At 45.2% G+C, this 12,512-nt stretch overlaps 1 protein-coding gene across 2 annotated transcripts in view; it reads right to left on the bottom strand.

The window, feature by feature from the left end:
• Positions 1-12,512, bottom strand: part of NCAPG2 (non-SMC condensin II complex subunit G2) — a 53,149-nt gene that overhangs the window by 39,889 nt on the left and 748 nt on the right. For both annotated transcript variants that reach the window (XM_045564790.1, XM_045564789.1), the window contains exons 2-8: positions 11,356-11,471; positions 8,028-8,216; positions 7,552-7,666; positions 5,748-5,902; positions 3,922-4,056; positions 2,649-2,743; positions 1,264-1,333 (exon numbers count right to left, since the gene is read on the bottom strand). In XM_045564790.1, coding sequence (XP_045420746.1) covers positions 1,264-1,333; positions 2,649-2,743; positions 3,922-4,056; positions 5,748-5,902; positions 7,552-7,666; positions 8,028-8,216; positions 11,356-11,433 — 837 coding nt within the window. In that variant the 5' untranslated portion in view covers positions 11,434-11,471. The remainder of the gene's footprint in view (positions 1-1,263; positions 1,334-2,648; positions 2,744-3,921; positions 4,057-5,747; positions 5,903-7,551; positions 7,667-8,027; positions 8,217-11,355; positions 11,472-12,512) is intronic.

Genomic DNA, 12,512 nt, shown 5'->3' with positions numbered 1-12,512 from the left:
CTCACTCTGTGCCCCCTCACAGGCACACAGGACTTGCACAGCCTTAGGGAAGGACCCAAGGAAACACTGCTATGAATATTAACCTGCTCCATTACCTCAGAAAATCACCTTAGCCTGAAGACACTGATAAATCCTAGCATCGCTTAATGTGGGACAACCCACGTAGCCTGTGGCCTGGAGGAAGTATGAGACACACAGCACTAGCTGGCAAGTTACTGGGCCATGAAGACTGAACCCAAACCTTTAGAGCTAGCTACCAGAACGTGGACATTCTAGGGAACAACTGGCCCACTTTCTTCAACATGTCGACGGCACAGGTTTCAAGAAAAAGAAGGGGTGGGGAACCTGCAGCCTGAAGGCCACACTGTGGCCTTCTAGGTCCTTAAGTAACGTAACAAACGGAGGTGACGTGAGGACCTGAGCAGCACTGTCCAGCAGAAACAACACGAGCCACAAATGCAACGTCACATTTTCCAGTGGCCACATTAAAAACAGACAAAAGAAACAGGTAAAATTATTTTAATAACGTAGTTGGTCCCTCGGTATCCATGGGGGACTGGTTCCAGCACCTTCCTTGGACACTGAAGTCCACAGGCGCCCAAGCCCGATACAAAGTGGTGCATTTGCACGTAACCCACCCACAGCCTCCGGACGCTCTAAATCGTCTCTAGATTACTCATAACACATGATACATGTAAACAGTTATTACATTGTACGTCTAGGGAGTAATGACAAGAAAAGAAGTCTATACGTGCTCAATTTTTCCCCAGACATGTTAGATCCACGGTTGGTTGAATGCATGAATGCGAACCCACAGATACGAAGGGCCAACTGTATTTTGTTTAGCCCAACATAGCCAACCACTATCATTTCAATTTGCAATCAATATTTTTAAAAAGTATAAGTGAGACATTTTATATTCTTCTTTTTCCATATGGAGTGTTTCTTATACTTGCAACACTTCTCAATTCAGACTGGGCACATTCCGAGTACCCGACACCCCCCCACCCCGTGCAGGACAGTGCAGGCCGACAGCTGCCCCGTGACGAAAGGTACAAGCTCAGCTTCCTGCGGCCACCTCAGTGGGCAGCGCCACGCTGAGCAGCCGTGAGCACTGGACGTCCTTCCCGCCACACAGACGTTCTTCTCTGGCTTTAACTTGACAGAGCACACGAACACAAGTCTTAATAACCCTCCTTGATTACTTATTTAGTAACTAAAATCCATAAAAATAAGTGTTAATATTTAATAAAATTAAAATACCTCCAATATTTTCCCTGAAGCCTTTTTCCAAGCTCTGAAATAAATGTCTGCAATGTGTACCATCAACGACCTATTAAAAAAGACCAAAATATTGTAATGTAGGTTTAAAGAATTATACTTTTAACATGTATCATTTGTGTTACTCTCCTACCCTAGGGAGGAAGGAACTCGGTTTAGACTCGTGCTTCTGCACAGTCTCTGTAGCGGTGTGTTGCTCACATCCACCTGCGGCACAAGTAGAGCTAAAAGAGTTTGGGGAAGGGAAACAGAAGTGACAACCTACTTCATTCTCCTCAGCCAAGGCTTACCCGGAACTTTACTATTTCTGTGAAACTATGAGAACATAAGCCCAAAACCAAAAAAATTTAAACATAAACAAACTTTTGACTTGGAGTCATTTTGGACTTTCCAGGCTACTAATTCCTCAGGTACAGAAGTCCTAAAATACTAGAAGTGACTTTAGAATCAAAGACATTTAGAAATCTATTGGTTCAACCCAAAATATTCTGCAGATGAGGAAATATGAGAAAGCTATCTATCTAGCATATAACGGGAGCTTTGCAATCAGGAATCCAGACCCAAATCCCAACTTGGTACCTATACAGCGACCCGACATGGGGGGAGTCAATAAGCAAAGCCCTCGAGAGGCAGCTGTGAGGACGAGACCTAAAACACAGACTGAGCACTGCACAGCCTTCCCCGCGGGGCCCCTGGACCCTGCAGGCTCCAGCCCCCCAGCCACACAACCCAGGCCAGATTCACTCAAAATGTCATCAGAAGTCCCAGGGACATGGCGTTATTGTCAGTGGGGCTGAGATTTAACAGGCAAACAATCTGACTGTTTAAAGAACTACCACAATTTAAAATCTTAATTTCAATGGTCATTACTGAATTGAATGATTTCCTACAGAAGGAAAAAAACTATCCAATAATACAATGGTACAAAATAAGTATGAATAATACAATTATAATTTCTAAAGCTTCCAATACATTAATATAACTTTTAAAAGTCATACAAGGCCAGGCATGGTGGCTCACACCTATAATCCCAGTACTTTGGGAGGCTGAGGCAGGAGGATCACTTGAGGCCAGGAGTTCAAAACCAGCCTGGGCAACATAGTGAGACCCCATCTCTATAAAAAAACATAGAAAAAATTAGCTGGGCATGGTGGTGCCTACAGACCCAGCTACTCAGGAAGCTGAGGCAGGAGGATCGCTTGAGCCCAGGAGCTGGAGGCTGCAGTGAGCTATGATCACACCACTGCATTCCAGCCTGGGCAACAGAGCAATACTGTCTCAAAAAAAAAAAAAAAAAGTCAAATCAAATAGAATCTTTCAAAACCAGATTAAGAGAGTAAAAAATTTTAAGTGCCCTTAATACTTACTTTTGTAATCCCTCTAACTGATTTTTAATGGTCCCATGAATCATTTTAATAAACTTTATATTCCAATTGAAGAGAGAACTAAGAAATCTTCTTCCCTGTAAATAAAAAAGGACATGATGTCAAAACTGCAACCAAATAGAAAGTCCCCAATGACAATTCTATGAATGTTTAGTAATGTTAAAAGTTAGCTATTGGTAAAAAGGAAGCGCACACAGTTACAACGCAGAATGCGAGCGCCAAGGCTGAGCGGGGGTCCAGGCCGCAGCCTGCGCAGCCCTGGGCCCGGGAAGCCGCCTCCCTGGGGGGCTGAGCAGCATCGGGGACGTCCACCAGGGGTCCGTACACACTGCGTTCCGGCTCCCTCGCAGACAGCTGTGCGACCTCAGACCTGAGAATGCTTTAAGTCTAACATTTGCTGGTAGTAACGGAATTACCAGTTCATTTCACCTCCTCGTTTACAAATGGAAAGTAAGGACTCGTGTGGTTAAAGGCTCAGTGCCTGTCAAGCTGGAGCTCCAGGGGTGCAGCCTGGTGAGGTGCACCTGCCGGGCCGCAGGCACCCCAAGGAAAAGCACGTCGACGGCTGCATCACCTCTGCGGCCTGGGCTTACAGTCGGTGCGCAATGACCAACTAGGGGGACCCCAGCACAGTGGCGCTGTGCGAACTTTGTTAATGAAAAAAGATTCAATTAATTTTAACGTTTTATGTAATATAGCCAAAATATTATCATTATATTAGGTATATAATAAATATAAAAATTACTGATGAGCTGTTTTATACGCGTAAGGCACATCTCACTCAGGCTCCATCTCCAGTGCTCAGTAGCCACCTGCAGGAGGGGCCCCAGGACCGGCAGGGCCACCGGAGGCCGGAGACCCCCCTTTGGATTTGCTGGACAGGTGGGCGGAGAAACACAGAATGCAGTGCAAGGACAGTTTTGAGGATCAGCCAATTACAGTGGAATTAGGGCAGAGGGCCGGGTCGATCCCTTGGGAAGGGCTTTCCCAACCTTCTTTTTAATCATTCTTAATTTAAAATGCAATTATGGCTCCCCCAGGATTCACACAGCCACCTGTCACCATCCACTCCAATGACAAAATAAGGACTTGTGAAACGTTTGCTTTAGTACTGTATGTGGTAAAAATGCTGTGCAATAAATATGTGACAATCTCCAGGAAAACACTGAGCACAGCGCAAACACCAACATGAACTTGGGAACAGCATCTATTAAAACGCAGCTCACGGACAGACTAAAAGAGAAAACCTCCTTACCTCTTCTTTCTTGATGTGATTAACATTTATGAAGCACTCAAGTAGCATATCTTTAATTTCTCTACTTTCCTCCAAGTCATAATCAAAGCAATACAAAGCTTGATGGATATGCCAAAGCCGACATATGTCTGCACCCTAGCAATGATGCACAAAAATGTTGTTAGGTTTTTTATGAACAGTAAAGTCCTATTTCAAACTAAGTATGTTTTATATAATATTTCTAATTGATTCATAAATGAGTAGGAAATAGTGACAGTTGAAAACAGATTTTAAAATTTGCAAATGCCACCTGTAGCGCTAGAGAACATTTTTTAAAAACCCCGGCAAACGTAACCAGAAACCCAGCACTGTCTGCAGAACTCCCGCAACACCGAAAGTGTCCTGTGTCCACACTGTCCAGTGCAGCCGCCTCTGGCTACTGAGCTGCTGAAACGTGACTCATGCCACCAAGGGAAGAAATTCTTCATTATTTTTAACTTTAAATTTAAATAGCCTTATGTGGCTAGTGGCTACTATACTGAACAGCACAAGTTTAGAGTATTAGGAAGACATTAAAAAATAACGGCTTAGCCACACACAGTGGCACCTATAGTGCCAGCCAGTCGGGAGCCTGAGGCGGGAGGGTCACTGGTGCCCAGGAGTTTGAGTCCAGCCTGGGTGACGTGGCAAGATCCCAACGCTAAATGGATAAATAAAGTCTTGATTTAATAACTAAACAGTATTGGCAGGGGAAATGGATTTTAAAAAGACAAATCAATGATGGCATAAAGACAAATTCTGACACAAGAAAAAAGAGCTTCTCAATCCCGCCCTTGGCCAGCAGCACACGCCAGGAACCAACTACAGTGCCGCCAGACACCACTGCTGCACGAACCGACCGCTCCTGGGAGAGGGCAGGACAGACTCGGGACTCAGATGGGGGGACATGCACAGGTACCAGCGTTCCACACACATTCAGCGCCTTCCAGCTCACACCCCACCCTGCTAAGCATCCCTCACAGAAGTAGAGCTCTGCAGGGGTGTCAAAAAGAAATATTCTTAACACCCTTAAAACAAAAACAACCATCATGGGGGTGGAATTATGGGTAACTTTTGTTTGCATTCACACAATTTTCTGAGACAAACCTAAGTACCTGTTGTCTTGATCAGGGGGAAGAAATGTTATTTTTCTAAATTTCTGAACTGTATACTGAAGATTAAAGTGTGAGAAACAGCCCAAGTTACAACCAACCTTCAAACACGCTCTCCCTTGGCCTGGTCTCAACTTCCTTGGAACACACGGTCGGAGGCCCTCCCCGCCCAGGCCACGCCCTGTGGTCCTCGGAGGACCACACGGATGCCACCACCTGTCACCAGGAGCTCGGCCCTTCTCTCTACGGGAAGACCCCATCTAGTCGAGGGGTCGACGCGCCCCGTGAACCACCCCTTTCTCAGCAGACAGAGGTGGCCGCAGATACCGACACCAGCTCAGATGTTGGGAAGGTCTGGCCCGTCCCACTCTCCTGCCTGGAACTCAGACAGGGTGGGGGTGACCCCCTGAGAGCGTGCAGACACAGTGGGAGGACAGAAGCCACACACGGAGGAGGGTGGGGAGAGGGCCTGGCACTCAATTACAGTTCAGAGCCACCGCACCCACCCTTGACCTCTCAACATCCCGGTTTTTAAAAAAATCCCCAGTTCCACAGCAGTCAGGCCCCTCGCAGTCAGACACTGTCCCGGCAGTCGGACACTGTCTCAGCAATCAGACACCGTCCCAGCAGTCAGGCCCCTCGCAGTCAGACACCGTCCCCTCTCGGGAAAGCAGGCACTTCAGAAAGCAAACGTACCGTCTTGGTCTCGAGACTCTTCCTCAGCAGCAGGATAAAAGCCGTCTTCCCCATGTCCTCCTTGGCAGGCAGGCCTTTCTCCCACCACCTGACGCACAAGTCCTGGATGCAGCCCCGCAGCCTGCGCTCAGATTCAGGCAACGCATACAGAATCCCTGAAACAGAGCCAGCAACTGCCTGATCAGCAAAGCACATTCTTCTCAGCTCAGATTCAATAGTTTAGAGTATTAGGACTTTGTATGTTATTATGAAGCTTTGCTAAGCAAAAATATTAGTCTATGTTTCACTAGCAAAAGATTCATATACAGTATTTACTGGGTCTATTGGGTCTGTCTTTACAACAATTGTCAAACAACTTTTTAATTAACAACAGACCCAATAGGACAGAGAATTTTAGAACCGCCAGCCTCAGAGAGATGAGACTGCCCAAACGCCTTACTTTAGAAAGGTGGGTTTTGAGGCTAACTAAACGTAAGTTCAGCAACACCCACGGTAACCCCTTCTAACACCAGAGCCAGTCACGCCCACTGACGGCTAAGCCACTACGAACATCCCTCCATGTGCTGGCCTCAAACTTTGGCACAGAGATGCAAAATAGTAAAAGCAACTATCATAAAACAAAAACTGCAGTGCTTTTATTAACAGAAAAGCTCAATAATCAAATAATACTAATAATGCGCTTATAATCTATAGATATCTGAATGCCATTATACGAACATAAAATTTCTGAATTAACTTGGAAGTTGGTAGCAACTACAATGCTAGCACTAATCATTTTACCAGTTATTTGGAGACTACAAATAAACTGGTGGTAAAATTCACAAAGTATTTGCAAGCTATTTTTATACTGATTAGGGTTGACTTTTTAGTAAGACACTATATTTCAATTCAAGAATTCAGAATAAAACAATATACCCCTGAACACATACCTAAGTCTAAGTGATTCTAAGAATGAGAAGCTTGATGAGAGAATCTGTCACATGAAACTAATTATAGCACGCAGGGTACGATGAGGACACTTGGCGATTCTTCTTAGAAATCATTACTTAAAATTAGTTTCACCTCTTTTATATCCACTATACAATAATTTTATATAAATATTTTACAATCAGATCTTCTCATTCAGACTAGTACACCTTCTAAATTAATAACTACAGTTTTACAGTTCAGTTAAAACCCAGAAAGTACCACGATTTAAATTTCAGTACGGTAAAACTCCCACAGGAGTCAACAATTACTCTTCAGACCATGTTCATAACGTGTTTAAAGAAAAAATTCAATGTCACAAATTTTTGGTGAAATCGACACGACCTGGCAGTGGTAACCACACAATCAGATATTTTCCTCTTGATCACGGGTCCTGTAAGTTAAAGACTTTCCTGAAAAACCTGTAATCAACAGTAGTTAGTTGCTGGGACTAACATCTCACCATCTGAAACATTTAAACGGAGCTTAAAATAAACTAATTATTCAGGACAACCCTTACAGTCGGCACCTTTTCCACTTTTTTTTTTTTAGTAGAGACAGGGTCTCACTATGTTGCCCAGGCTCATCTCAAACTCTTGGCCTCAAGCATTCTCCTGCTGCCTCAGCCTCCCAAGTGCTGGGGCTGCAGGTGGGAGCCACTGCGCCTGGCTGCCACACCCCTTCTCCAGCTGAAGTCCCGGAACCTGACAGCACAGCTGTGCCTTCACACCACTCTGCTTCCAAAGTCAGCAACGCTCAGGACAAGGACAAGTGCTTCCTTTTACAAGGAATGACTTCCATGCCCCACTTTTCAGTAAGCCACTTACAGTCAACTCACCATTTAATATAACCACACCCTCCAGTAAGGCTTCATAGTTCTCACTTTCATTTATCACAGACACGGAAGCGAGAATCACAGATGTGACTGCATGAATTATTTCTATGTTTTTTCTCTATAAATAAAAAATAAAGTACAAGTGAACTAAAATCACCAATTTAAAATCAATTTTTAAAACAAATTTAAGTTGCAAAATTTCCAAAAACCAAGCCATACCTCTAATTTACTCTAAAAATGAATTAAAGTTAAATACAAGTCAATTGTCCTAAAAGAACAGCAACATCAGTATTTGGTACTGGACTAGCTTAATAACGGTAGGGCTGAAGAGTGGGCAAAACCACAACAGACTTAGCTTCTAAAATTCTTGACTTTGAAATTTTTATGAACTTAAAATTCGATTATACACAATAAACAATTTTTTTTAACAAAAAAAAAAAAAGGGGGAAATTTTGTTATTTTTGAAAAACAAATGCTACCATTTTTGAGCTGTGCTCTGTCTCCATGGCGTCTTCACCCTGGATGTGCACAACCTGCCACTCGTCCACCGGGCTTTCTAACAGCACGTCTGTTAACAAGGTCTTCAGCCTTTGCCATAATTCTTCTTTCTGTTTCCTTGATAACTCATCTAGTAACTCATTTAGGCTGAAAGGGTCAGAGGGATCTTTCTGTAAAATAAACAGCAAGTGTAGCATTTCAAATACAAACATGGTTACAGTAATATCCTTTCCATAATGGCATAGAAAATGTTAAGCGTTATCTCATTACAAGTTCAAGAGACTGGTTGCAGTTTTCAAAATCCATTCCTAAAAGGAAAAAAGCACATGGATTAACAGTTAGACAGTAGACAATTTCTTCCTATTCTTCACTAGTATCCTAATCTTTATAGCTTAAAATTTTATCCAATTAGCAAAACCCTCCCTAAAAGCAACCCAAATGTCCACCATCTCCAGATCTATAATTAGGTCACAAAAGTACACCAGAGCTGAACAACACAGCCATGCAGACTGACTCCACCCTCAGTTTCTGGGGTCCAGCGCCGCGTGGACCCCCAACACCCTCCCTAGACGTGGTGGTCTCCTGCCGGGCAAGCAGATGATTTCAGATCTTCCCAGCAGTCCTCTCCTGACACTTCCTTTGCTCTGAACAGATGAGCTCGAGACCCTGACTGAGCAAACAGAGGCCATTTATGAAAAGAGCACAGAATCCAGTTAGAGGGACTTCCTGCAGCCTCATCGAGGACAATCTGAGCACCCAAACAGCGACAGTGATGGGTTCTAACCTACTGAATGAAATAAGCAGCAGAGAGGCCAATCTGAGCATGGTGTTGCACCTGTGGTCCCAGCTACCAGGGAGGCGGCAGGATCACGGGAGCCCAGGAATTCACCGCCAACCTAGGCGACATAGCAAGACTCCGCCCCCAACACATAAAAAAAATCAACACGGTCATACTGATAATAATAAAAAAGTCATTAATTAATAGCATTTGCATGCTGTAGAATGCCAATGAAGAAATATAGAAGCAATATGGGGTTAAAAAAATCTCAACTTTACAGCCATCGTAATAAAAACATCAATGGATGCTGAAACGAGAGGGGCAGAATGTTTGCATGGGGCCAACTTACTTCCCCACAGATGACCCACTGATGACAAAGGGGAACAGCAGCTCCCGATGGACGGACACCCACCCACCCCGGGAAGACCACACCTCGGGCTTCCTGCCTGGCAGCGACGCACCAAGAGCATGACGCTGTCTGCAGTTCCTGCCCTAACGAACACTCTGAATTTGGTCAGATCACACAGACGCAAACTGAAGGACAGGCCACAGAGCTGCCCGCACTCTTCAGCACAGTCAGGGTCAGGACAGACACAGGAAGGTGGAGAAGCTCTGCTGCTAGATTAGAGACAACTAACAAGATGTGACAGCTAAACGCAATGTGTGATCCTAGACTGGACCCCAAAGCAGGAAAAAATATTGCTAAAAAGGACATTACTGGGACACCTGTAGAAATGTGAATGTGTACTGCATATAACGGTATTATCCTTCATGTTTAATTTTCTGATCTTGAGGATTTTAACGTGGCTATATACGAGCACATCTTTGTTTTAGAAAAAGACACACTGAAAAATTCTGGGGTGGAGGCACAATGCCTGCAACTGACTCTCAAGTGACTCCACAAATAGTAAACACAAGAGTGACAAAACGTGGTGGGCAGTAAACCCGAGGTTCTCAGAAGGCATCCCCATCGGTAAGCGGTGTGTGACTGCACCACCTCCTCCCAGGTGTTCCCTGGCCCCTCCCGCCCTCCCACCCAGCTTCACTGCTTACACGCTTGTCTTCTTGTCTTTCTTCCTCCACCACTAGGACACAAAACTCCACCTGCGCAGGGACTCTCAGAGCAGGGCCTGGCACAGAGGGTATTATTAAAGGACCGGGTTCTCCTCTGCTGCGTCCTCCTCGCCACAATTCTCCAAGGAGGAAACACCAGGTGCGTGTGGAAAACTGCGCCTGCTCAGCGGAGCCGCCAGGATCTCACGCACCTCACACACCTCAGATGCTGGCAGCTCAGTCCCCCAACGTCCGGACCATGCTGCACCCCTACGAGCCATGGCCCTGCCCTTCACTCTGCCCTCCCCAGGCTGCATGCCACTCTGTAACGCGCCCTCTTCCCCTCTGCTATGCCCTTTTCTTCTCTAGCTCTTGTTCTCTTCGTCTTACACCGAGGGTGGGCAGGTGTGCCCCGGGAGCAGGGGCACCCACTTCCACCTACAAAATTTAAATATTAAGTATGATAATACTTATTATAGTACTTATGTATTTCCTATGACTTAACACGTACAGAACTATGCATGTGTCCAGCGTTGTGCCCCAGCCCCATCTCCTCGTCACCTTTCTGGCTGTCACCACCACTGCTGCAGAGTGCAGTGACTGTTCCCAGTGCGCAGCCTGGGGCACAGCAAAACTGTTTTTGGAGAGGTCCACCCATAGGCCTCAACCTGACTGAAGCTCCCATGAGGTTGAACCAAGGGAAACTGTCCTTTTTACACCAAGTGGCATTCTGCATCACCCCGCGTGATGAAACCAAGCAATGCACAACCTACATGCTTCCATTTTTACGTCTAAGAGCTACACAGTGAACAGGTACTAAGCTGAATTATTACGTGTTAATAAAGCTCATTACTGATACACTAAAACGACCGCCTCCTTAGGATGAGGACTAATTTGGTGGTGTTCTCCTGAGGTGGTGCTGGCTGCCGGGGAGATACAAAATCAACCACCTCGAACTGCTCTCTGGCTGCCGTGCTGGTCCCTCCGACCGAGTACTCACACGCAGCCAGAGGAATGTTTCCACAGGGCAAACCTTAGTCTTCCCTCTTCACCTTCGTCCTTTTCTTCCTTCTCTTCTGTTCTCTTCCCTCCTTGAGAACAGGTCATGCCCTGCTTAAGGCCCTCATTGCTCTCACGATAAAGTCTGAACACCCTAAAAGAGCAAAGGCCATGGAGCCGGGCCCCAGCCTCACCTGCTGTCACGCACAACACACCTTCTCTGGGCTGCAGAGTGACCCCGAGCTTAGATGGGTCTTTGCCCGGGTCCCCTGTGGTTAACGTGTGCTCATCTTGCACATCTCAGGTTGGCGTATCAGCAGGCTGATTTGCACGTAAAGAGTTTTGTTTTCTTTTTTTAAGCAAGCACTGGTCACTAGGATTCGCTGAGATACCTACATTTCATGTGGGACATGATGATTTTTGAATGTTATTTTATGTTAACAGTCAAAATCACAATAAAGGTGAAACACGAAACTTACATCATGCTGAATAAATTGTAAAAATTCTCCAACCAGCTCCTTAGACACCACTTGTACAAATGTCTGGCGCTTTTCCATGACAGATGAAACTGTTCAAATGGTTTTATTTTGTGACCCTGAGGGAAAACATAATCACACTGGAACTTACATTTGCAAATATCTTTTCCTGTAAGATTTGATATTAACACCTAAGAACTGCAAGAAAATTCCTATACCACCTACGGCAAACAGTTTCTAACGATATTCTGACATAAAACAAATTACAGTATCTGAAAAGTAACTTACTTACTTCCTTTATTTGGGATATTATCAACATAATATCAATGACATGTTATTATTAATTGTTAATGAAGTTACCAGCTAGGGAAAGAGAAATCCAAATGGCCCAGGAAGGTTTCCTTCTCGCCTGTTAGTATCTCTGTAAGATGCTGGCTCCGGCAGATCTGAGTTAGTTCAACACAAGAACAGTCTGATCCCAGCTGCTAAATTCTAAAGACTCTCCCTTTCTAAAGCACCATTCCTCCATCCAAAAAAAATCCCACTGTTAGAGTCACCTTGTTACTCAAAGTGCAGTGGGGTCACAGGGGAGCTTGTTAGACTACGCACCAGGCAAGTGCCCCCCTCCCACCGTGGGTGAGGAGCGCTCAGGGGCCCGCAAGCTCCCTCCTCCCTGCCTGTGTCTCCCCAGGAAACACATGGTGCCCGTGGGGCCCTACTCGAAGATAGCAACCTAAAGATGAAGTAACAGCAATGATGGAACATATTCACAACAGGACTCCCACTTTAAAAATAAAGAAAGCCACCTGCACCATTATAAATAGAGCAATATGGAAAATGACCAGCAATAATTGTGGAGATAGTGTGTCACCTTAAACATAGAAATACTAGCTCTCGGTGTCTAAACTGGACAAAGTACAGGATAACGTCAGTTGAAGGACCCACCACATAAATAGCACTGAAGTGTGGCCACCTCATTCCTCCACTCAAATGGCCAAGCTGAGAACTACGGTTATGGCCACAGAACATCACTGGGGTCAGCCGTGGGCCACAGCTGACAGTGGTCCCACAGGATTATAACACTGTATTCTCAGGGTACCTTTTCATGTTTAGGTGTGTTGAGACACACAGATACTTAACCATTGTGTTCTCGCTGCCCA

The sequence above is a fragment of the Lemur catta genome, chromosome 11 (assembly GCF_020740605.2).
Source record: "Lemur catta isolate mLemCat1 chromosome 11, mLemCat1.pri, whole genome shotgun sequence".
In the NCBI taxonomy this organism is placed as follows: domain Eukaryota; kingdom Metazoa; phylum Chordata; class Mammalia; order Primates; family Lemuridae; genus Lemur; species Lemur catta.
This window is presented reverse-complemented; position numbering and strand designations above follow the sequence as displayed.